The sequence below is a fragment of the Solea senegalensis genome, linkage group LG5 (assembly GCF_019176455.1).
Source record: "Solea senegalensis isolate Sse05_10M linkage group LG5, IFAPA_SoseM_1, whole genome shotgun sequence".
NCBI lineage: Eukaryota > Metazoa > Chordata > Actinopteri > Pleuronectiformes > Soleidae > Solea > Solea senegalensis.
The window spans coordinates 22,164,657-22,191,104 of NC_058025.1; the positions used below are offsets into that span (position 1 = coordinate 22,164,657).

The 26,448-nt window shown below is 41.4% G+C and overlaps 1 protein-coding gene across 2 annotated transcripts; it reads right to left on the bottom strand.

Moving 5' to 3' along the window:
• Window positions 1-115: 115 nt before the first annotated feature.
• On the bottom strand, window positions 116-25,972 carry atp2a2a (ATPase sarcoplasmic/endoplasmic reticulum Ca2+ transporting 2a). Of its 2 annotated transcripts, XM_044025768.1 has the most exons (21): window positions 25,455-25,972; window positions 23,371-23,388; window positions 23,210-23,292; window positions 20,659-20,763; window positions 19,640-19,778; window positions 12,298-12,378; window positions 11,491-11,576; window positions 10,910-11,374; window positions 9,634-9,722; window positions 9,399-9,501; window positions 8,844-8,975; window positions 8,628-8,747; window positions 8,092-8,310; window positions 7,669-8,004; window positions 6,795-7,015; window positions 6,504-6,706; window positions 6,286-6,371; window positions 6,064-6,197; window positions 5,204-5,321; window positions 3,364-3,484; window positions 116-794 (listed from the first exon to the last, which is right to left on the bottom strand). In XM_044025768.1, exons 1-21 carry the CDS (start codon window positions 25,570-25,572, stop codon window positions 787-789), a joined length of 2,985 nt encoding a protein of 994 aa, XP_043881703.1. In that variant the 5' UTR covers window positions 25,573-25,972; the 3' UTR covers window positions 116-786. The 2 variants fall into 2 exon arrangements, with proteins under 2 accessions (XP_043881703.1, XP_043881702.1); XM_044025767.1 differs by having other exon boundaries at window positions 116-3,484.
• Between the last annotated feature and the right edge of the window lie 476 nt (window positions 25,973-26,448).

The window sequence follows — 26,448 nt, forward strand, 5'->3', positions numbered from 1 at the left end:
CACTGCTGTTAGATTAAAGCAGCTCACGATGATTTTGATGAGAAGAAAAAGGTTGAGTTAATAAGTGGCTGTGGAGTGAAGCTTTGTACAGGAGGAAAAACTGGGCAAACTCGGCTAATGTATGACAGTTTTATTTACCTGAAACCAAAGTTCATGTGATACATCATACAATCATCTCTGAAAATACAGTACAGCAGTTTGGCAAGAGATGCCAGTGGAGGGTCTGTCTGCCGTCGTCATGGTAACACACATGCACCCCTGCACGTATGACAAAAGGATCTGCTCCAAACATGTCGCCAAAAAAACGAAGAAACAAAAGAAAAACAGTCTGTTTGGTTTTTTTAATATCCCATAAAAGTATTTCCTTAGGAAAGATGAACTGTGTTTTTTGAGCTTATTTAACATTTGTACTATCTGACGAATGTCATTTATTCTATATACCAACACTATACATGGTCTAAGTCAGGTAAAAGATGTCTGAGCGGACATGCACAATGGAATCATGTACAAGTTACTGTACACAGGACTAAGATCTCAGTCTAAAAGATGACATCGCATTTGTAATCTAAGGCTCTTCATGCAGGAGAATGGGGGGACTGGCTAATTTTACATCAGACATTTTACGTATTGCCGTTTCTACAAAAAGGACGTATGAACTTTAACGAGCCCCGTCTTCACATGACTTCACTGACATGCAGCTCCTGTAAGATGTGCGGCCCAAAACACACACGCACAACACAACACAACCAAAGTTTCTGCAAGTAAAGGGGAGCACAGTCGCTGGGCTTAGGTGGCTGCAAAGAAGAACGAGAGAGAGGGAAAATCAAATCAATGGACATACTGTAAAAAAACAACAAATGAATCCAGAAATTCTTGGCTTTTTTTTTTTTTATGAAACAGAAGTTATGGACAAGAGCAAATGAGAGGAATGACGACAGATGAGTGGGGGAACTTGAACGTCACTCTGTCAAACACAAGCAGCATCAGTGATGTTTAAAAACCTACTTGGTGACTTTGAAAACAACTAAAACTAACAAACTAAATTAAATGTCGGCCCCCCTCTTTGTGCCATTCAAGCTTTAAAAAAAACAATTAGTTTGTCAAAAAGTATTGGAAATATTTTTTTTTTTGCCCTTTGAATTCAACTCTCTAACATATTCATCAGTGTTTCTGTGTCTTTCACCACTGTGAGCACCAAAGACTGCAAATGAAGACAAAAACAATATATACTCTATGAGCCGACACATTTGCAGCCCATAATTTGAGGGTAAAAAAAATTTGATTCATCATCACGGACAAGCAGTTGATCCAACATTCACGTCATCCACTCAGTGACACGTCGTCTGTGTTGTCACATGACCACCACAGCATTTTCCTGATTGGCTGAATATTGATGATTGACAGCTAATCCTTGTTATTTTGGAAGTTTAATCTGAAAGATTACAGCAAATGTTTTCAAATGTTTACAGTTTTACAGTGCAGCGGAAATACGGTGATAGTATGGTGATTATTTTGTATAGCATTTCCGTAATCACATAATAGCTTGATAATAACAATGGAAAAATGATATTAAATGTGCTGTATGAAGATGATGAATGGCAAAAGTGTGGGGTAAAGCAGCTTCGAGGTCATCAAGACTAGAAAAGTGCTATATAAACCACGTTGTTATTGAACTGTGATGTTAAATAAAAGGCAAAAATAAAATCCAAAGAGTTGAATTCAGAAGGGGAAAAAAAAGTAATTTCAAAGCAAAAAAAAAATCCAAGCTAGAAATGAAATGACTATTTATTCCCATAGTTGCGTCACTGCTGCCATTTTCATATGAACAGTGACCGACTACAAGAACCGTGTGTGCGACTTTTCAGGAGAGTTGACATGCAGGTCCAAAAACAGGAGGAAGACACAGGAACAAACAGGTTATAGAATAAAGCACTCACTGGCCTGGTCTCACTGTAACACACATGCACAAAGACTCAGAGCGAGTGTGAGTGAGTGTATGAAGCAGTTTAACACAACAACAAATAAAGATACAAAAGGTCGTAGCTTGTGTGCTATTTACAGATCAGACTCTCAGCTCCAGGTTGTGCTCAGCTTCTTGGTGCCATTTTAAATATTAAGTACAGTATGTGCACATTTTTACATTTATAAAGTTTGCAGTAATTAAGATATATATAAAAAAAAAAATAGTGACTTAAAAAAAAAGGAAATTATGAAATTTTTTCTTCAAGTAAACAAACTTAAAGGTCCAGTGTGTAAGCAATAGTGACATCTACTGGTGAGACTGCACATTGTAACAAATTCCCTTTCCAAGCATGTCAGTGAACTACGGTGGCCTTCACACATCAGGAAGGATGTTGTGCTTATGCAAAAATGCAAAGTATACGCTGCGGCTGCTCGGGGCTGCTGTAGAAACATGGTGGTGCAAGATGGCCGCCTCTGTAAAGCAAGGCAGAGGCTATGGAAACAGGTTACACACTGGACCTTTAATGACAGACTGTATAAAACAAAAAAGGAGGTCAATATCACACAGGTAACATCTCTGTCTGCTCTTCCCTCCAATAACAGAGAAAAGAAAACGTACATTAAACATTAAAATCTGTGTCAGGGCTAACTGGTGCTTACCTCACTACACATGACCAGCTGTAAAATGTAAAGACTCATGGGTAAGTAATGGTTATATTATTAGCACTGAGGTAGCTGTGCTCTGCCTAATGCAGAAAATAATGAATGACCAGGATTCATGGAGCTCAAAAATGACAACAGAGATTCTCAAGTCTTCACCCCCTGAATTAGAATGATTATACAATCCGGTTCCACGCAGTCACGTCCTTAGTCTGATCCCGACAGTCCCTCCCCAAAATTACAAAATATTCATTATTATAAAATAGAGTAAATTCTCTGTAAAGCTCGACACACAGCTCCAACATAGTGGCTTCTCTACACGCTCCAAAAGCAGGATGGTCAAAATATAATAAAACCCATGGACACAACATCGGTTAAAGTCATTAAATTACAACTTAAAAGCCCAACACCCCCCAAAATATATCAGTGAAAATGTCGTAAAATACAAAAGATCTTCCAGCACAGGCTGTCAGAGCGGGTGCAAGTGTCGACTCTACATTGTTCGGAGTTAATGTAACTGTGTTAGCTGTGTGTTAATGTCCACTTCACACTGGTGCACGGGAGTGGGGGGGGGAGGGTGAACTGGAGTCAGTCAGGGCCACAGCATGGCAGACACGTTAGTGTCAGTGGTGTAGATCCACAGCACCAGAGGCAGCGACACGGCCACGAAGGGCCAGGAGATGCCTTTGGCACATGCAGGCAGAGAGCAGCCTTTCACCATCGACTTATCCTGCTTTTTACCAAAGTCCAAGTGGTTCCTGGCCATGCACTTCAGCACCTCGTCCAGCAGGATGACGGGCATGGAGATCTTCAGCACCATCAGCCACTGGGTCACGTCCAGAGGGGTGATCTGGAAGATGACCTGAGAGGGGGAGGGACGGCAGCTGTCAGTCAACAGTACACATCTGAGGCCAGACGGAAACGTGAAATGATCTTTTCAAAAGGTTCCCTGTAAACACGGGATCGTTTCAGGAAATATCATCTACCGACTTTCTGTTATAAACAAATACTTTACGAGAAGGAGAAACACAACAACAGGCTGTGGATGTGCAGTGCAGCAGACTGTGTGTGGAACAATCACTGATCTCTTTGTTTATTCAAGTAAAAATTGTCTTTATTTTACAATTCAACCCTTTTTTCACCACCGTGTGTTAAACCTCTAAAGACTAAAAGGATGTGTCCTTGTGATATCTAGCGACTTTAGTTACTTTTCATTGACAGTAGTTAAAGGTAAAACTGCCACAATCTCCCAACACAAGACAATGAATGCCAGCGCAAGACAGAGCTGGGAATGTGACGTCATCATCTTCCTAAAGTATCGTATTCTCCGTCTACATGGAAATGCGAGGCCAGCGTTTTGAGATTTTCTCACGCCATCTCTGTGTGGACGGAAAAAAGTATGCATGTACACAAACCCCTTATTCTCTCTTAATGCAACCTCTCCTCACTTCTGAGTCTGGTTCTGTCAGACTTTTATCTAGTGCTTTGCTCATTGTAGATGTTTTTCTTCTTCTCCCTCTCTCTTTAATATTGATTTGATCTATACACACTGAACATGCTTCCTTTACATTATAAGCACAGCACTTTATCAACAGACATGGTTTAGTCCACTGACACTCAGAAGTAAGTTTCCCAACCTTTTTTTAGGAGGACCTACTTTAAAGATGACAAACCATCATAACCCAATATAAACATGAGCAGATATGAGTATAATTCCTTTTCTATAAGACCAAATATTGATTTTGATTAAGTCAAGCAGCCATTTTCAAGAGAAATACTGATAAAAGCCTCTCAACTTAATTTGACACATGCACTACTGAAAACACATGTTAAATACTTTGTATGTATACTTTGGTGGAACATATGATTAACGGCAGAAATAAATCTTAAGTAAAAGACTAGAAAAATTAAGTAAGTTTATCTGGCAACTCCAAAATAATCTTCTGTGAATCATATGTAGGTCCTAAACCAAAAAATGAACCACAGGAATAACTACTATAACTGCACAGAATCTTGCCGTCCAGTTAGGCAGCAGTGTACATTTTGAACCAAACATCCCTGAACTTGTACAGGCAGGGATTATTTCTAAACTTAGATTACAGCAACAGTTTCAATGTTCAGAACTTTTGCAAACGGTCATTTTTTACCTGCATGAATCAAAAAAAAGTCATGGATCAACCACAGACTGCTAAAAACTCAGGGAGTCAAAAAGATGTCGACCAATATGGGTTTTTCTTTCGTCATCTGAAAACAATACTATCAGACCTGACTAGGGGAGTGTTTGTGTGTATGCAGCTGCAGTGCAGGGGGGGCGGGGACAAGAAGCACATCAAACTGCTAAAGTGAATCAATATGGTTATTGAGAAGTATTTATACTGTACGATCTTTACAGCTTTGTCAATGATGACCTCAGACACTTGCACCATACTGCACATATGTAGTTAAGTCTTACAACCTCAAGGGGGCAGCGATAGTCATATAAATCCTGACAGCCTGGAGTTGCCCGCTGGTTCACCACACATCCATCAAGCTCTTGTGTGAATTATGTCAGTATTTTTTCACTGATGTGTCAGAAACTTACAGGCAAAGGTTCCACGTAGAGGATGAGGAAGTGGAGGGACATGGAGAGGCAGATGGCTCCGAGCAGCCAGATGTTCTCCCAAGGAGGCATCCGCAGCAGGGACTGGTTCTCTGAGAGACTGAACAGAAGGAGGAGGAGGAGAGAACACAGAACACAGGTGGGGATGACTGAGTGAAAATGATCATTTCACAGCAGCTTTCATTCATTGTCTCGCACAGTTTACCATTATTCTGTCATATTTAGTCATTCACATGCCATTTTTGTGAGTGAAGCCTCGTCATTTTACTCTAGCTTGAATCAAACGAGAAGTGTAATTTTAGTAACAAACAAAAACGCAGTCATTATTTCATCTCAAATATTGATTAACTGTCATAGTTATGATTAAACATTCAGATTTTTTGTCAGTCTTCATATTTAAAATGCTTTTTCTTCTCCCCACGTCGTCGCTCTGGCACAAACCTCCACTGTTCTTGCTCCATGCATTTTCCAATGATTTCTTTTGTCATTTCACCACATTTACAAACTACATAAGGACTCCCGAGATGACAAACACTACTGCTGCTACAACTATGAGTTGTACTAGCATATGCACACAGTCACATGGGAAAGTGAGAGTCCTTCACAATAAAAGAATGTCCTTACTGCAGCTCACATTTGACATTTAAGGAGTAAATCTCAGAATGAACAAACTGGAGACAGATTACCTAACATACCCAAGTCATGAAGGTGATTTTATTTCCTTTCTGTTGTCTTTTATGTCACAACTATTTTTGCTGCTGAGTGTCTTGTGAGGTCTCCCCTGAAAAGGAGGTTTTTAATCTTAATGGGATTATTTCCTGGTTAATCTAAAAGGCTGTTACCTGTTCAGAGCATTGCACATCTCAATGGTGACAAGCACAGACAGGGCCATGGTCATGGGGTACGGTGACTCAAACAATTCACAGTCCAGGCCTTCAAACTCTGGGTTGTCAGGGCTGCACTGGAGGAAGTGGCTCTGGGGGAGGAAAGAATCAGAGCAATAAGGGGGGAGGCAGATTGTAACACACAGATAGACAGACAGACAGATTGACAGATAGACTTACCAGCTGGTACAGAGTGATTTGGGGACCGTCGTCTGACAGCATAAACCACCAGGCAGCAGCTCCCACAGTGGCTGCACCCACATAGCCTGAGTGTGAGAGAAACCAAAATAACATCATCATCAAACGCAGATGAGCTTCAGCAAACAACTGCATGTATAAAACTCCAGGAGGGAAATATAAAGACGTATGTGTGTGTGTGTGATACCACTACAACAAACCTCCAATGGCTAAGTATCTGAAGAAGAGCCAGCCGGAGATGAGGGGCTCCTTGGCGTTTCGTGGAGGCTTCTCCATGATGTCCAGATCAGGGGGGTTGAAGCCGAGAGCGGTGGCAGGGAGGCCATCAGTCACCAGGTTGACCCAGAGCAGCTGGACTGGGATCAGAGCCTCAGGGAAACCCAGTGCGGCAGTGAGAAAGATGCTTTAAGGAGAATTTATCAAATTATCCTGTTAAGATATGTGATCACTTCCTCTTCATATTTAAATCACGTGGCGTTGAGGAGACTCACCAAACCACCTCTCCCACGTTGGAGGAGATAAGGTATCTGATGAACTGCTTCATGTTGTTATAAATAGCTCTGCCTTCTTCAACAGCAGCCACAATAGAGGAGAAGTTGTCGTCAGCGAGGACCATCTCAGAGGCTGACTTGGCTACTGCAGTGCCAGAGCCCATGGCGATGCCGATCTCTGCCTTCTTCAAAGCAGGGGCATCATTCACTCCGTCACCTGTCTGTGGACAAGCCTTTTGGTTTCAGCCAGCACCATCTTTTGGTCGTGTAACAGTGCAACAATACAAGTCCAACAAAGACAAGGCAACCACAGGGATAAACGGGTATTTCAGCATTTCTGGAGCATGGTTCTATGAGGTTTTGACACGTAGTCTTTATCTTACACGCGTGTGAGCTCATAATGCCCAGGGTGCACATGGGACCAGCCGACACATGTTCAGTGAAAACACAGAAGAGATTACTGATTCAAGCCACTTCTAAAAAAAAAAAGAAAAGAAAAAGAGCTAACCTAAAAACATCTTTAACTAAAATCTTATGAAGTGAAATTTGAAACAATGTCCACTTGGTTGTTTGTTTTACTTTGGTAAATCTGGAAAAAAAGGACCATAATAGTCATAAAATAACAATTGAACTTAGTGATGGAGGCAACAACTCCTGTGTGCTGTGATGTAAAAGTGCTGATTTTTTTGGTTCTGGGACAAATTTCTGTTCCCTGTAGCAAAAAAAAGCAGCCAACGTATTCTTAAGATATCATAGGTTAAGTCGGAGTAGAATTTATTAGGTGAGCCTTTTTAAATGGTTAATATCTAATTCATGCTAAATGCTAATGATCAATGTAAACAAGACTATAAATCAAAGCTTTTAGACTTCATACCATAGCAGTGATCTCATCAAATCCTTGCAAGAACTCAACGATCTTGGACTTGTGCGAGGGCTCAACGCGGGCGAAACAGCGGGCATGAGTCACAGCGTCCCGCTGGTCGCTTGGTGAGAGTTCATCAAACTCTCTTCCTGTGAAGGCCATGTGCTCGATGTCATCCTCCTCTGAGAGGATGCCTATGCGGCGGCAGATGGCCACAGCTGTGCCCTTGTTGTCCCCTGTGATCATGATGACACGGATGCCAGCCTGGCGGCACAGTGTGATGGAGGCAGCCACCTCCTGTCTGGGAGGGTCCAACATGCCGACACAACCAACGAAGGTCAAGTCGGTCTGGGTGGAGAGAGACAGCGATGCGACTGAGTGTTTGCTACTGAAAAGAATACTCCCATCCTAAGAGGAATTTGAGAGGAAACTCACCTCATACTCTGAGAACTTGGCTGTGTCAGACAGAACCATGTCCTCCATTTTAGGGGGGGTGTCTCGTGTGGCCAAGGCCAGGCACCTTAGGGTGTCACGACCTGTCCCATACTCACGGATCACGGACATGATCTTTTCTTTGATACCTTTGGTGAGGGGAACTTTGCTGTTTCCTACTCTGACGTGAGTGCATCGCTCGATCACTCCCTCTGGGGCCCCCTGTGGGTACAACAGAAGAATATAAATATTCATAATATGGTAGGTCACAGCTTCACACACTGAACGAGTAGAACTGTTATGTTGTGGTTGTAAATCCCATGTCAATCACGCACTGTAAATAAAAATGCCTTCTGGTCACAGATCATTAACTCACCTATTCAAACTGGATTATGTCCACCTTTATTACATTAAGTTAAACAAAATTAAAAACATCCAGTACATGTTGTAAACAGTTCATAATATTCAGTATTCTAAGTGAAGCCACCAGTGGGCAGCAGCTCACACTATGGTAGAAGCACACATTTCTTTCAGTTTACCTTCACAAACATCTTTCCCATGGAAGAACGAGACTTGTTGGGGGTGCAGTAAACGGACATGGACTTCCTGTCTCTGGAGAACTCCAGGGTGAACTCCTTCCTCATCAGCTGCTTGATCACCTTGATTCAGACCAGAAGGACACAGTGAGAGAACCTGCTGACTGAGAGCAGTGCATATGTGCAGTGTGAGCAGAAGAGGGAGATGTTGTCACTCACCGAGTTGCAGGCGTTCGCTCTGTCAATCTTTGACAGACTGTGGACTTCAGTGTTGAAGACGTTCATCTTCTCCACTAGACAGGTCAACGCCGTTTCTGTGGCCTCTCCGACTTTCTCATACACACCTTTCACCTGAGACATACACAACATTAGCATTAGTTTTATCCTTCAAACTTTAAATATTGGTGGATAAGTTTACCTAAGTGCAAAGATATTGAAAAGAACATCTGAGGTCTCTCACTTTTAAAAACTGTACTGTTTTGAATCATAACACAAATCTATCTTGTTATTTTGTCTTTTAAGATATGACATTAATTAAGACATACACAGGGTGTGAAAACATCCACCAAGAAAAAAAATAGGTTATGTTTTTGGCCACATTTGTCAGAAGTAATAAGCCATCACTTTAAACGACGAGTATTAAAATCTGTGCCCTTTGGTTTAGCCTAACATTTGCATTTACTCATTTGGCAAACTCTATCCTTCAGTGTATTCATAAAACTTTAAGCACTACATACAGTATGTTCATTAAGAGAGAGAGAGCAGGGGTCAGACCTCATTGAAGTCCAGGGAGGAGTCGTTACACAGGGCACAGATGGTGGCCAGTTCAACCAGGGCGTCGTACTCCGACGACTTGACTTGTTTACCATCGTGGTACCTGAGGGCAAGCACATTTCATCAGCAAGACGAGTGTGTGTGTGTCTGAGTGCTTCATACAACAACTAAACTATTACCCAAATCAAACAGTGAGATATTTCAGTTTTCACAGAGTGAATCATGAAGTACTCACACTTCCCCTTCAGGTGCATATGTGGATCCTGTGACAGTGAACTCTGACAGAGAGCAGCTGTCTCCTTCAGCTTTGTTCATTACAAACATCTGGAAATTAAAGGAGCAGATGGGACAAAAACAAAGCAGACATCATCATTTCATGTCATGTCATTCTTTGAATGGGCTGCCAGTGTCTTCACAGACACCACAGAAACACAAACCAAGTGGACCTGGAACTTTATTTTAGTAGATTTGCCTGCAGTCTCACAGAGTGAGGTCTCAGCAATGGCCGGGCTGGGTGGCCCGCTGCCTAATGTTTAGTTTTTCAGCACAAGTAAACAGTAGAGACTGCCAGGGAGCCTGAGTAAAGAAAGAAGCTGTGCCCAAAAGGAAGAAGCTGCAGTGCCAGGCCTACTCCCACAGGAAGCTTTGATTCTCTCTCACACACACACACAACATGATCTGGTAATTAGACACTTCCATTATTATGAATACGTTGAGAAAGAATGTTTACCAAAAGAAATTAATACATTTTTCAAAGTGATTATTAACTTTAACAGTGCAGTGTGTAATAACTCTTGACATCTCATGGTGAGACTGTGTGTGACAGGGGACTATGGTGAGGATCTTGTTCTTCATTGTTTGCATGAACCACCTCCATTTCCATTTTCAATTGTTTAACAAACAACGATTTGAATAACTACAAATCACAGAAAAAGGCAGATATTGCACGATTGTAAGCTTATTTAATTAAGGCCAATACAACATGCTGAAGCAACTGTCTTAATACAAGACACAAATTATTGTCTAATTTGGGCCATGCCATAGTGTAGTTGTGAAAAAGCAGCAGACAGGCAACAGAGAAGGATAAACTAACAAATGCTGAAATGTCTTCTTAACACCAGGGTGCCACTCACACACACACACACACACACACACAGAGCCGGAGAGAAAGGAACTACAGCCTCTGCAGCTCGGTGACGCAAGGTCAGTTATGCAACTGCAGCACTGCAAGTCATTCACCAACTCAATGTAGATAAGAGGAGTGGCAGAGTGGTGTGATACCCGAATAACTGATCAGATGATGAGGAACACTCCTCTTTATCTGTGTTTGCACACAGAGTATTAGCATTTTAGCTGACAGATGTATTTAAGGTGGCTTAAATCTCTCTGACTGTCACCTTAAACTAACAACAGGCACCAACAGCAAAGATGACAAAGCACTTTACAGTAATACCAAACAGCTCAGCAGTGCACCAAGAGACTGTGTGTGTGAGAGAGTGAGAGAGACTCACTCTGGAGACAGACATCTGATTGGTGGTCAGGGTTCCTGTCTTGTCAGAGCAGATGACAGAGGTGCAGCCCAGGGTCTCGACAGATGGCAGGCTACGGACGATGGCATTCTTCTTGGCCATACGACGAGTGCCCAGGGCCAGGCAGGTGGTGATGACGGCAGGGAGACCCTCAGGGATGGCAGCCACAGCCAGCGCCACGGCGATTTTGAAGTAGTAGACGGCGCCACGGATCCAGGAGCCTCCATGGACGGGGTCATTGAAGTGTCCGATGTTGATGACCCACACAGCAATGCAGATGAGGGAAATGACCTTGGACAGCTGCTCGCCAAACTCATCCAACTTCTGCTGCAGGGGCGTCTTGTCCTGCTCGGTGGCTGCCATCTCATCACGGATCTTGCCGATCTCTGTGTTGACACCAGTGGCAACGGCCACACCCACGGCTTTTCCAGCTGCTATGTTAGTGCCCTGAAGCAACAGGTATACACATGTTGGCTCAATAGATTACATCTCACATCTTCAAATACTGTGTTTTTGGAGGAAGTTGACAGAGTGCATGATCATTTGTGCAGAGCTGAGCTTACAGAGAACAGCATGTTCTTCTTGTCCTGATTGACAGCACGAGGGTCGGGCACAGGGTCAGTGTGTTTGATGACGGAGACAGATTCACCTACAGAGTCGACACAGATGGTGTCAGGTAAAACTCCTTTGCAGATGATCTTGAGAACAAAGCAAAGGCAGGTATCGCTGCACAAAAATCTACCATGCTGATCATTCATACGACTTATTGATCTTTCACTTTAGAAATAACTGCCATGATGGACTCATTCTGCAGTCTGTTCAATCATTCATGTTCTAAACTGTGGGCTAACATGAAAGGCAGGCATTTGAATGAAAACTGAGTAAAGTAAATACAGCCCTTTACCTATCACTATTTATGGCTGAATAACGTACATCAAGAATTGTCTTCAATACCTGTGTTGTTGTGCTGGTGTCCATATTTATTCAAGTCATAATTGTTTTAAATGGAATGGCCTTTTACTTACAGTGTAGATGCCCACATGAAGCAAGTTATGAATGATATTCAGTGGCATATTGATGTTAATGATTGTGTGACATTTTAGAAGCCGAGCTCAATGATCTAGAAGTGGTGTCGTACAGCTGCTGAATGAATGTGAGGGAAACACAGTACATTCAAAGATTTATTAAGAATGAGCACTGACGTAGAAGATGGAATAGTTTTTGAGGCTGAACTAAAACAAAAAGTTGGGATGCGATAAGAATAGCAACCAGAGTAAAGTACTCTGAAAAGCTAAATAATCAATACATGTTTATAGTACATACATAAAAAAACAATGTCATGGGTTGGTGCATGAGCTGAAACGTCTTACCGGTCAGAATGGACTGGTCAACCCTCAGGGTCGTTGACTTGATTGAACAGATACGGATGTCAGCAGGTACTTTGTCTCCAACTGTCAAAGATTCACAAAAACAAATAAACATGTCATCTATTTGAAATGACACACATCCAGAAGAGCCATTTAAATAACAGGTCTTACAAATGTTTAATCTAATGACATGAACTTTAAAACTCAAACTCAACTGATGGCGCAGAGCTCATTGAGGCGCTGCCATCATTGTAGGGAAAGACAAGAAAGCCAAAGAAAGAGGAGGAAATGAAGGACTTGTGAGCCATAAAAGGCTCGTCTCAAAGGAAAAGGCCAATTTGGGTACATTGAAATTGCACTGACCCAGTTCGGCTTTCTAATGGTACATAAAGGCAATGGAAACTGGGGAATTGGCTCAGGCTGTGACACAGTTCTGTAGGCGTAGTAGTCTACTTACAAGCCTACTTTGTTAAAAATGCTAATGGTGTCAGATTGTTACATAAGACTCAAACAAAGATCATGGTGTAGTTAGAACCTCATCTCCACCAAATTCTGCCAAATAAAAATCAAACAAAAGCTAAGGTGAAGATCTAAACTTCCTGATGTCAAGATTCCCATTACATGTACTGTAATCCAAAACCCTGAATGCCCTTGAACGAAGGGAAGGGAAAATAGACGTGTGGCCAACAACACATGCAAAATGGGGAAAGCATTGATATTTTCCCCAACGCCCACAGCACAGCAAAACAAAGAGTGGACCTCAGCTCTTCTACATCACCACCAATATGGTGAAAAAAGTATTATAGTATTATAGCAGCTGAACACATGAATGCTAGTTGACGTTCACAACACTGAGCTGGCTGAACATGGCAGCAGCTGCTGCTGCTGTTGAAAGGCATTTACGACCAGTGTCGGTCAAACATGAAAGAAACGAAAGTGACATTTGCATAAAATGCAAACAATGAGGGAAAAGCTGAGGACAAATCAGCCTATATACAAACAATGCTATGAAGTGTTGAGTCACACAACACGATGTCAGACAACTCGTCATTGATGCCCTTTGTATTGTTATGATCTTTATGAAAAAATTATGTCTCTTAATTTTAGGAAATGTAATTATGATCCCTGTGTTAATGAAAATGGTATCAAAAATAAAAGATCTTAGGTATCAGTATTCAAATTCTTGTATCATGACAACCCTGTTGCATTTTGACTCATTTCCAAATGAATGCACGCACACCTTTGTTATAGTTACATGTATGTCAGCACTTTGGCTTCATGGGCATCGACTTCTCACTATTTTACATGACCCTGTGAGAAGTTGGCCGATTGTCAAACCCAGTTGATGTCCAGACAGGGATGCCAGAAACTCTGATCTAACAGCAGGCATTGGCCGATCAAGACAAACCATGACAGCTTTTCTGAGAAGGGCCAAAGTCAAGCTCTGGAGCACTTCTGAAAAGGTGGTGTAAACCAGCTTAAAAGAAGGAGCAATGCAGGCCCATGGTCATTCACACAAACTACACCCAACCTTCTGTTGGAATGGATCAATCATCTGCAGACTGACTACACAGTCGTAACCCATTTCACAGAAACAGCTTCATCTCTCCAGACATGAAAAGGATCATTCTTTAGCTGCGCCACAGAAAGCAAAGGCTGGAATTTGTCTTAGAAGCCAAAAAGCTTTACAGTTACATCCTACATGGTTGTGTAATACTTCCTGTGCTAGCTCTTTTCTCTTTTTTGAAGAAACACAACCTCTGAGAGAGTTGAGCCAAGAAACAAGGACAGAGGGATAAGCTGTGACAGTTGTTCACTCTGACATTGAAACAACAGAATTGTTCTGAGGCTGTTAAAGCGCAGACCTGCTTTGATTTATTGTGTGTAAATCATCTATCCCTTTCTGTCAACATCCTACTTGGTAGCAGTACAAGCTTCTCCTCTAGCATGATCACTCTTTCACCTTTGTGCGTGCCAAAAGGTCAAATAGTCCACACATTTGTCAGTGTCAAAAGCTCCATGTACCCAGTAAGACTCCCTGAGGTGCCTTTACATGCTCACCTATCAGCAGCAGGCGATGCAGTAAAGGTGCCAGAGCCGTCAGCTTTGACTGGCACCTGCCTCTGCCATGTGTGGTTGGGCCGGCCGGGCTTCAACAGGGCCAGCATGGAGGATACATGTGCAGATGGCAGCTGAACAAAAGGCTGACCTTCTGTCATGTTACAAGGGCCATTTCAGAACGGTCAACAGGTGAAGCGTCTCACAACTTTCCAACACAGCTCGATTAACTCACCAGCTGTATTAACTCATGTAAGGTAATGCAAGTGTAACACGATCTAAATGGATTGTTCTAAAATAAATATGTCAAATTCTAACTTGTCACTTCTTGCTCTTCTCCATTCAATTTACTTTTTTGCTCACCTTCTATACTTTAACAGCCAACTCCACTAGAGAAGCTTTGGCCTGGTCCACTCCTGGTATTAATAACATGTTTTGGGTGATAATTACATTACATGTCATTTAGCAGATAAGACCACAAGAGGACAGCACATAAACTCACACCTGGGATTAAGATGCATGTGTCTTTACTGACTGAATAATATTATGAGGACTTCATTAGGTACACCAATTCAACTGCTTGTTAATGCAAATGTTTGATCAGCAAATCACATGGCAGCAACACAATGCACTTAGGCTTAGACAAACTGCTGAAGTTCAAACGGAGCTTCAGAATGGGCAAGAAAAATTATTTTGAACGTGGCATGGTTGTTGTTGCCAGACAGGACGGTCTCAGTATTTCAGCAGGTCTGAGGAAAATGACCAGACTGGTTCAAAATGACAGAGACGCACTTCCTATGTGAGGAAGACCACCTCTGAAGCACAACATATCAAGCCTCGAAGCAGGTACCACTCCTGGTTCCAGGACACATTCATACAGCCTAAATAATGTGGTTACATGTGTCCCAGACCAACTGTGGCCACATTCAGAACTGGCGTTATCGGTCCTCAGTAATCTGAAGGCATGTATGACTGTATACACTTCACAGTAATATCCCTTCTGGATGTGAATCCTGAGTCCACGAGTTCAGATCTGGCTTCATTCACCCTGTATTCACAAATACACTGATGTCATGTCTGTTACAAGTGCGACTGGTTATATCAGTGAGTTTATGAGTGACGGGAAGGGAGATGGAGAAATTTGAGTGAATCAAAGCTGCGGATGTTACATAAAAATAAGATTTTAAGCAGTAGAAAAAGAACTCTTGTGATAATCAGTGTCAATATTGTGGTGGTGGCTAGAAATACTGTGAGTGAGCACATGAGCTTGATTAGAGTAAAAATATAGTGATAATACAGCAGATGAGAGGATGTGAGCGGAGAAGGTCCCTGATAAGTCACGAGGATGGATTACATTCATACATGCTCAGGAATGTTAATCTCTGAATGTGAAAGTGTTTTTTGTGATCGATCTGAGGACGCATTCACAACAGCTTGAGCTGTTGAGCAATCGGACGTTAACACCAGGTCTGAGACAAAATACCAGGTCTGAGCAGTTATTAGCAAACAAGAACAGAGTAAATATGTTTTGTTTGTTAGCTGGTGGTAATCGATCAATATTTACCTAACTGCAAACCTGTGTCAATTTACTTTGGGAGTCGATCCCAACCTATGCCATAAGAAAAGTAAACACCAGAGCTCTGCTTCGTCTTTGTCCATCATGAATTTTAAACAGCAGCAACACAGTGAGCCTCCACAAAGCATCAAACTCTTTGTATTGCCATAGTTACAAAACTATGACTTTTAGTGAGTTGTAGGTTTGTGTAGTGAAACAAACATTAGTACATGTACAGTAAACATGACACAATCATGAGAATTCTGTCTGAGAAGCTGCAGACAAATTGAATGTAAGGTGCTGTATCTTGCCATTCCTGGCTGAATCAAGACATCACATTATTATTGTGTGTACTCATTTAAGTATAAGTCACTAAAGTATATTTAAACACGTATAAACGAGGCCAGTGACAAACAACTGGAGAAAAATGTAGATTTTTGTCTTCTTCCTCATTAAAAAAACCTTCACTTGGTTCAACGGTCATCTTTAAGCAGATGCCACAGTATGAACTCTAGGCATTCTAAGCACTAAATGACTTATTGTTTACATGCCTGTTTCTGTGGCTCTGTGTGTTTACACATTTAGTTTACACTAGTGGTCAAACCGATGTGGGTTTCACTATAGCCAATGCTGTTCCTTAGAAAACAGAGCAGCTGATAGCTGATATTTTCCCCCTCACTCTGATAAAATAATACTTAAATAATGACTAATTATACACATAATTAACTGAAATAAAACAACATTAAACCTACATGATGAGTCAACACTGCAGTGTACTTATATATTTTAATAAAAACATGTTAAACTCTAGATAAAAACACATGAAATAAAATCAAATAGACTTCTGGGAAGACAAAATAGTTTTAGTGCACTGCTCATGTGAATTAATTCAGCTTGGTTTGAATTAAAAGCTCTCCCTCTGCCTGTGTGCAGGACAACACATGAGGATTTTTTGCATTTCTAAAGCCTGATTCCCCAGTTGGCAGGATAGGACCTTTTCTCTCCGCCTTGCTGACAAATCAGGAACCTTCGCCAAAAGACAGCTCCTCCGTGACAACGGACGCTTGCCAGACCACATTAAATGCCACATACTGTACTATCCGTGGTGTCTGGAATCTTAGCAGAGGGCGCGGGTGCTGATGGGTAGGGTCACTGTGCATTGAACATGGTGGGGTGGGCTGGTTATCCACAAAGCGCTTCCCTATAAGGTCATCTCTCTCTCCAGCACAATGAGAGCAGGAGAGATCCTCCTCCGTACACCATCACTTCCAGACTGCACTGCACGGGCAGCAGAGAACAAACCCACTGAGCTCCACAGGCCAACATCTACTAATTTGCAAGCTCTTCACACCAAACTTAAACTTCACTTTTAACTGGTGGCTTACAGTGAAAGCTCACAGGAAATCCATCACATGCTGACATCACTGTTAATGGTTTAAGTGCAGTGATGTGAACCTTTATGAGGCATTTTAAACAAGCACATAAATAATACGATAAAACATCAAAAGTATTCAAACACTGATCTGATGTTAACTCAAGGTGGACAGATTCAGATCCATTATGTTACATTGTGTTGTGTAATTCGTAATGATTCTTAACAACTTAAAGTTGGGCCATTTTGGTTCTAAGAACATTGATGAAAGCCACTAAAGTCAACAAAACTTTATTTTTTTCTCCAAAAAATGTATTTGAAATAGGTTTGAGGACCGGTTTAATGTATTCATTAGTTAGGTTACACATTGTGTATAAAACATACAAGTGCACTGCAGAGCAGACAATACATAATATGCATATACTGCAGGTTATGCATTTAAGTGAAGCAATTTTGTGCATCTATTTTATCAAATGGAGGAAACTCTACATTAAACCTATTTTAATTTAAGCAAATGATGTGATCCAATGACAGTGAGCACATTTCCATAATATATCAGTTGTTAGTTGTGATGTAGCACAGCATGATTTCGCTGAGCCACAATGTTGTCAACAACTATTTTATCAAGCAGACACAAGGACTCAACAACAGAGCAGGACTAGACTGACACCAGCCCTAGCTTTGAAAACAGTAAACCACAGCACAAGATATAAAAAAAATCCTAAAAGAAGCATTAAAATGTGTTATTTTGCCTGAGATGAAAGATTTCAGTGAGCATGTGACTGCAGGGGTTAACAGGGGAGATGAGGTGTGAATAGGAGGCTCCTGACAGGTTACAGGCTAACCTCCTCACGGCTGAAGCAGCCACTGAGAACTCGTCTCTGTGTCCTCTAACTGCAGCTCAACGGCCGGCTGGCCTGCATCTGCGTCATTATATTCCTCCTCTCCATGGCAGGGGTCACTTTGGAGCTTCAGGAAAATATATTTATACACTGGCACCTTGACAGAAACCATTGAAGAAGATATCCGGAGGATTTTGGAGGGTAAGCTGGAGCTGATGAGCTGCTCCTGACTGCTGAATAAAGCACTTGGTTTTAATGTCTGCCTGCTGGGTAAGCCTCTAACTACTGACAGCAAAGCATCCACCATCAAGAGGTTTTGATGACTCGGTCTTTAATACGACACACAGTTCTATCCTGCCTAACTTCTTTTGCAAAGCACAACAGAAATGTTATAAATGTTACATTCCAAGGAGAAATATTAGCTTCATCTGCCCTTGTCAAGGTTACAGAGGACTCATGCTGAACATTGTCCCAGTGTAGCACCCATGTTTCCCCGAACATGATGGGAAGGGCACATACAGGGTGGGAACAGACACCTGTCATCTTCACCACTGTCACTGCCTCTAAAAATAATGCATTCCATAATCTAAATGGCCAATGACAGTTAAAAATAAAAGCAGCCACTACGCACAGAAAAACTATGCATCACTTCAGTGGCTGGGGGTTAAACAGAGTGTGAAGATAACACTGGTGTTTGAAGGACTCCAGCACTCTTCAACACAACTCTATACATCCCTCTGCGGAATCATGAGGCAGAACAGGGAATCAAAGCTTTACATCCTCACAACGTACAGGCTGATGAAAACGCTGACTGGACCTGAGCAGCATGAACCACTCCATACTGCATCACACTGTGAGGATGCATTAGCACCATGTTACTGAGGTAAACTTCAAATGCACACAGACAGACACTCGCTGACAGGAAACTGGCTGTTGTCCTCATCCTACTGTGACACTAGGTTAATAAGCATGTCTCAAAATACATGATATACACCGGTCAGCAGGTTTTATCTGAGGCCGAGTCAAACACAGGAGTGGAACAATCATATTAAAACACCACATATATATGGATGCTCTTTGAAGGACAAAAAGCGTATATTTACAACAAAACAAACAAGCAATGCTTGATATAAACATCAACTTTCCCCTTTGCCCAACAGAGGTCCATATACAGTATCAAAACAATTCAATTCAACCTTGATTGGCTGAATATTCTTCAGCTTACACTTCTAATTTTAATTGTTTCATATACCAGGTGCTTTTAGTGCAAGTAAAGTATAATATTATTAATAATAATAATAATAATAATAATAATAATAATGATGATAGCACAAATGACACAGCTACAACAGATCAATAGTAACAGTGCAGATCATAACATTAACACACCGAAGTAAAGTGCAAACACATTCGACCAAAGCAGAGTCCACCCGTGCTTAAAGATCAACGTAACATGATTTAGCTAAAGTGTGAATGTCTGTTTAAACATGCAAAGAAATAAAGAGAGATTCAACTCACCAGCAACCTCTACGATGTCACCAGGCACGATGTCTCTGGCCTTGATCCTCTGCACAGTTTTTCTGTCCTGCCGGTAAACTTTCCCCATCTCAGGTTCATACTCCTTAAGTGCCTCAATGGCATCCTCAGCATTGCGTTCCTGGTGAGGTGAAAACTCACTAGATTTACTGATAATAATTCATGCTTCTGTTGGACTTGAGGTTAAAATACTCAAAGTTAAAATATGCATTAGCTTGGGTAAGTTTGTTTAACTGGAGCACTATGCTAAATGATTGGTTAGCACCGTTGGTCCACTGTCAATGTCAGATTGGTCCATGTCTCAGGTTTTTGATGTAAACAAAATGACACTAAAATTTAAACAAATTGTCCAAATCACCAATAATCAACTAATAAATCACCATAAATTATGGTTCATTCAAAATTGATCAAAAAGAATTGTGACCACCATTTCGGCCATAGCTGATGCCACATGCTGTTTATGAATTTAAAAAACAAATAAGTAAAATGGAGCAACAAAAAACTCTGTTCACACTGCAAGAAGCAGCATCATGTCTGTCATAAGTAACACACAACATCATCATTCTATCGCATCTGTTGCATCATTGATCCTTCATATTTATACCGGAGGAGAAGAGGAGGAGCAAATATTGATTTTCAATGTCGAGAAACATTGGTGTACACTTGAAAAAGCTGCTTTATCAAGATGAGACCAACACTTTGAGCTCTTTCACAATAACAACCATCATCAAATAAGGCTGGGTCTACCTAATAGAATTGTTAGAGTCATACAATGATAATCAATCCATGCTGACCTTAGTTAACACATTCATTTTAAAAGGATTAAAGTGCCTTGAAAGCCTGGTCTATTGTACAATATTACCCTGTTATCTTTCATTGTCTGCTCATAAATAATCCAGCTGTAAAATCAAGGGAAATTTATCTAAAGAGAAAAACACACTACATATTCAGGTCTAATTTCCAAATATGGAGGATAATTCACTGCAGTGGTAGTTACTCACCTGCCACACACCGACGATGGCATTGGCTATAAGAATGAGTAAGATTACAAAAGGCTCCACAAATGCTGTGATTGTTTCTTCACCCTCCTCAAACCAGGCCAGGACCTGAAAACACAACCAGAAACATTCATTATCTACTGAACCAGCAGGCATCAGCTCACTGAGAAGATAACATAAAGAGACATGCAGTCACATTCAAACTGGCACATGAAGAAACTCATTAGTGACAGCAGTGGTGGCTGATTTCAGTAATGTTACGATTCAACCGTTTGTTCAACCGATTGTTGACAGTCAAGGTCCTGTCTCATGTACTGAGAGAAATAAAACATAAATAACTTCAAACAATTTCTGATAAGCAACCGTTTATGAAAGGAATACAAGCATCACATTTACTGTGGGCGACCGCTGATATTCTCAGCTGCAACAATTCATTGATTATTGCATTTACTGGAGAATCTATTTTTGTTTCTAAATAAAAACTAGATATCAGATTTCTTCGTATTTAATGTGAATGTTCTGCACTGTGACTAAACTGAATATCTCTGAGTTTGATCTTTTACGTCTTTTTTTGGAACAAAACACAAATTGATTGAAACTAAAACGGAACAGAAGAAGAATTTGATGCAGCCCTACACATCTGTTATCATGCAGGAATACTAAAATAACTCTATTCAAGGTGAGAATTCCACTAATCTTCCCATTTCAGAGCATCTTTTGATTTGTTCTGGGAAAAGTGTCCTAAAATTACACAGTGTGTCACAAGCAATCATTTAATGTCCCATCAATCAGAGAGACCAAAGTATCTCTGCTGAATGCATGACTAAAATGGCTTTGATTTGCTTCCAAATTCTTTGGGTGTGCATTGAGGCACGGGAGTGAACACATTTATGTTGAAGTGGGCGTGCGCAGTTGTCTGATGAGACCTCCCATCAATGGGTGAGGTCCAAATTTGGTCTTGAGTGGTGCTCTGTTCCCTCGTCAGAGAGCAGCCACTGACACCTCAGTATCACCTGACCTGAGCGGGCACTGCACACTACATACCAACCAACTCTCTCTCTGTCTGTCTGTCTGTCTGTCTGTCATGTAACACACTCGCAGGCACGCTATGAATGACATGAGAGGGCTGGTAAAAAGAGACACAGATCACTTCACCCATGTGGCAGAAGACAATCAATAGGAGGAGTTGATCTTGATGTCGTTAAAACTGTAGTGCAGAGCTCAGATCTAATGTCACTTGGTGACATTTCCATGCTGCGCACAGGAAGCTATTTGTTTCACGTCAAGACAACGGAGACAATATTGTAACTAGTAAAATGAGACGACTGCAAACAGGTCGGATTATGACCGAAAACAAACAAGTGCAGAGGAACAGTCCTCAAAACTCTATTTATTCAGCAGTTTGATGGGATAAGCGCTTCTTGTCCCGCCCGCCTCTGCGCTACTGATGCTGTATATACACAAATGCTCCCTCACTCAGCTCTGACAGGAGCAGATAGTAAAACAAAACCAAGGCACAATGATAACACTTTGAATATACAATGATAGCACAATTTCAACATACTACACAGCCCTAAAGACTGTTAATGGAGCTATAACATAACAGTTATCTGTTGAACACCTGAAGTCAGAGGTGTGAGACATTACATTACACAGCAGCCATGCCTGACCACTCAAATGTCTTACTTGGTACACGGGGAAAGCAACTGGATGCCGTTAGTGCTGTTGTCACCATTCCTCAGAAGGGTCAGGAGCACTCTCAGCTGTTTAGCTCACTAATAAGTGAGTGTAACCTCAGCCGGGTTACATAAACTGAAGACGTTCACACTTCAACGCCATGCAGCGCAATAAATGCCTGTCTGGTGCCCTGCCCCCCCGCATTCATCACATGGGTCCTATGTTTTGCCCTCACACAAATGCTTCTTCACTCAGTGTTAATGTGAGAAAGCCACATCTAGGATGCAGCAACTTGTGCCTGGATTCCCTAAAGACTTAAGATCATATGTAGTTCATCCATCTCAATTACCATTTGTAGGATGAGGCATTAAGAAAGGAAGAAACGCGGTGCATAGAATACAAATGAGCGGGTTTAGTCTTGACATAAATAAATAACATCACAGGCACAGAGAGGAGCTGCACAAGTGTCAAGATCCATTCACAGAATGCAGGATATCATAAAAATAATCTTCAATACGCTTTTAATAAGCTTCCTGAACACAGGTGGAGACTTCTGTCAGCACTATTTTTATGATTCATATTTTAGCTTTAAGCCCAAGTACACAGAGGAAACATGAGCTTATGATATGTAATGGTAGAAAAACAAGATTTTGAGTGTGGCAAGATGAATATAACTCACGAGGGTCTTGGGATGACAAGAAGAGCTCCCCCTTGTGGCACTCCAAATTAAATCACTAGGACTGTGTCTTGGCAGGATAACATTAACTTATTGTGAATGAATCATGTATATTATCCCATCCATGAACATAAATCCTAACAATAGCAAGACTGTGTTGTAGGCAACATAGAAAAACCAACATACTACACATATACTTACAAAAGATATACACGCAGCAAGCAGAAGAATTCGAACAAGTAAATCTTCAAACTGTTCAACGACAAGCTCCCATAAAGATTTCCCTGCAGAGAATGGAGTTGTTAATAAAAAAAATGTCACAAAAAGACAGTAACGATATCAGCTGTGACACAAGTGATTACCTTCTTCAGCAGGTAACTCTGTGTGTGTGTGCAGTCAATCCATGTACAGCACAGGAAACGTATGAAAGAGAGAGAAAAAAGGCAGTAAGGGTATGAATAAATACTTTTCTGAGCTCATGACGACACGGGTCTCACTTCCCACTTCCTTTCTTGAGGGGGAACTGATTCCTAGAATAAGATGAGTTGGTTGTGATCAGTGAGACAGGAATGACTGATTTTGATAATAGTGACATAATAGTGAGTTAAACCACCAGAATGTTCAGTTTCACATACAGTCTAACAGGAGGGCTTGTGCTGTATTCTTATGTGCTGGATGTTTGCCTTAAAATCTCATCATGAAACAGAACCAATCATAATTTAACGCCTTCTTTATGATGCTACTTAGATTTCAGAAAACTCCAATCAACGTAAAGGTCAAAATGATATAAGGGGAGGAGGGGGGAGGCTCTCCATGGCCTCCCAGGTGATATTAATATAAAACAGCTGTTTAGGTCCGAGACAAGAGAGATTAACTTAGCCAGATAAGGTTACTACAGTGATCCCGTGGCCACAGTTCAGTGTCAAATGCCTGCTGGACCTCAAGGCACTTTTGCTCAGGCTGCCGTGTTCACCAACGTCACCATGTTTTAACAACAAATTCTCTATGATTTAAAAAAATGCTATTACTGTGCAACAATGTTACACACATGCACCCAATGCACTAATGCATGACAGCACGCCTGGATCAATGCTGTAGATATCTGAACATTTAACATACCCACTACTTCATTCCTTCTAACTCATAACTTTCCTTAGAGTTCATAATCCCCCTGGCATAACATGTTGATATATCAAGATGGAAATATGTATGTTCAGAATTAAGATATATTTAAACATCCACATTTCACATTGTGATTACCTGCAATTCAAGGATTAAACACATGGCTGCCAATGTGGACAGAATAAAAAAAATATTTTAGCCATGTATTATAAGGCTCGCCGAATAAAATCTATGCCTGCTCCACGAGTCCACGATATCTCCGGTATACGTTTGCAGCTGTAAGCACTGTGAGGCGGCCGAATCTGACTGGAAATTTGCAAACTGCTCCCTCGCTCACAGGGACACAGGTGCTGCTGATCTACTGCTGCCTCGTTCCATACGTCTGTGTCATTAAGGTCAATCCAAACTAAATATTTGAATCGCAAAATAACACATTTGAATTTACGGATGAAAGCAGCAGTGTCTTAAGAACTCCTGTGTGATGTGATGTCAAATTTCTCAATGGACTTTGGTGTGGGGAAAGTGAATGAATAATCTTCCATTTCAGGTTGGGATAAGAACATAAAACATTTTAGATTTGGTGTACAGGTGCATACTTTGTTAGCTTAATGTTCCCCTGTGTCAGTCATGACAAACCCCATACACATGAATGGAAAAAGTGACATCGGAGAAGTCTGAACTGTTAATTTTGACATCTGCAATACATATTCAGACTAGCGGTTAAAAGGTACACCATCTAAGAAATTGTGACATCTAATGGTGAGACTGCACATTGCAGCAGAGGGCTCCTCTGCCCCCGCTGAGCACTTCCATACCAAACTTAAGCGTGATGTACTGTTCCAGAGCCTTTTCATTTCAATGACACATTAAGTGACTGTTAACTGTTAAAACTTAACTGTTAAAACTTAACTGTTAAAACTTAACTGTTAAAACTCAAGTCCATTTCAGTAGAAACAGGTCGGTTCAAGATGGCCGCCACAAAAAAGCCCACCTTGCCTAAAAGTACATATAAAAGGCTGCAAAACCCAATTCATTTTTAAATGTTAAGCTAATATATGGGTAGTATATTACATTTCTGTTAATACATCCTCCAAAATATTATGCAGTGGACATTTAAACAGGTAGAAAAATGTAAGCGATGGGAAACCCTTGAGGTCATCATTGATGACGTCAGTAAAGCGCCGGCCCGGGCTGACGGTGCCGGTGACTTTTAACCTACAAACTGCACCGTGGAGCTCACAGAGAACACGACTTTTAACTGTGAACGGCACTGACAGCACCGGCGGCGTTAGTGTGGGCCCGAGTGTGTGTCTGTGGTCGTTACCGTTTAGGCCCCATTTCTCCTTCTGCCGCTTGACTTCGTCCAGGGAAAGTCCTGTGCTTTCATTGACGCAGAAATGACTGTAAACTTCTTCCACACTCTTCGTGTGTGCGTTCTCCATGGCGGACACACAGCTCCTGAATTCCCGCACTGCTTTTCTCACACAAACACACTGTGGTGTGGAGACGTACCTTAAAACACTGTGTGTACTTTGAGAAGAACCGACAGACACTGAGCTGTGGCTATCAGCAGCTACTGACCGCGTCCCTCCGGTCACTGTTCGGATTCAACGATTCAATTCAATTGCGAATAAAAAGATGTTGAATTGGGACAAATTCCTCTTCCCTGTGTGACTGCAGATAGCCCTGAGCGCCCCCTTATCTCCGGAAATGCTGGGAAAGTGTGTGCGGCAGTGTCCTGTGTTAAAGGACCGCATTAACCCGCTCCAGTCCCTCTCCTCTGCTGCTACCGTGACCGTGCCGTGTCTCACCGTGGCGCAGATCCCTGTGGCCCCACACCACGGTGACAGTCTGGTTTTTATCAAAGTGCCTCACTGCTGCCCCCTATCGCCACTGCGCCGCATGTGAGGACTACAATGATTGGACGAGCGCTGTCAAACCATGGAGACATGGAAACAGGAAGTGTAACAACACATAACGCTGCTTTAAACCTTTGAAACACACTTTGGAATCATTGGATGATGTATATACGATGGATATATATATGTATATGTATATATATATACATATATATATGATGTATAGAAATATATACATATGATGTATAGAAATATATACATATGATGTATAAATATGTATATCTTGTATATACATATATGTATACATCATCCAATGTATTTACAGATTCAAAAGTCTGTTGTGTACTGTATATACTGCCGTGTGTAGAAAATTAAAAAACAATAAGTCACCTTAGCTCATGCTCCATCTTAATCTAATTTCATACCAGTGTGTGAAGTATATGTGAGCTTAATATTTTT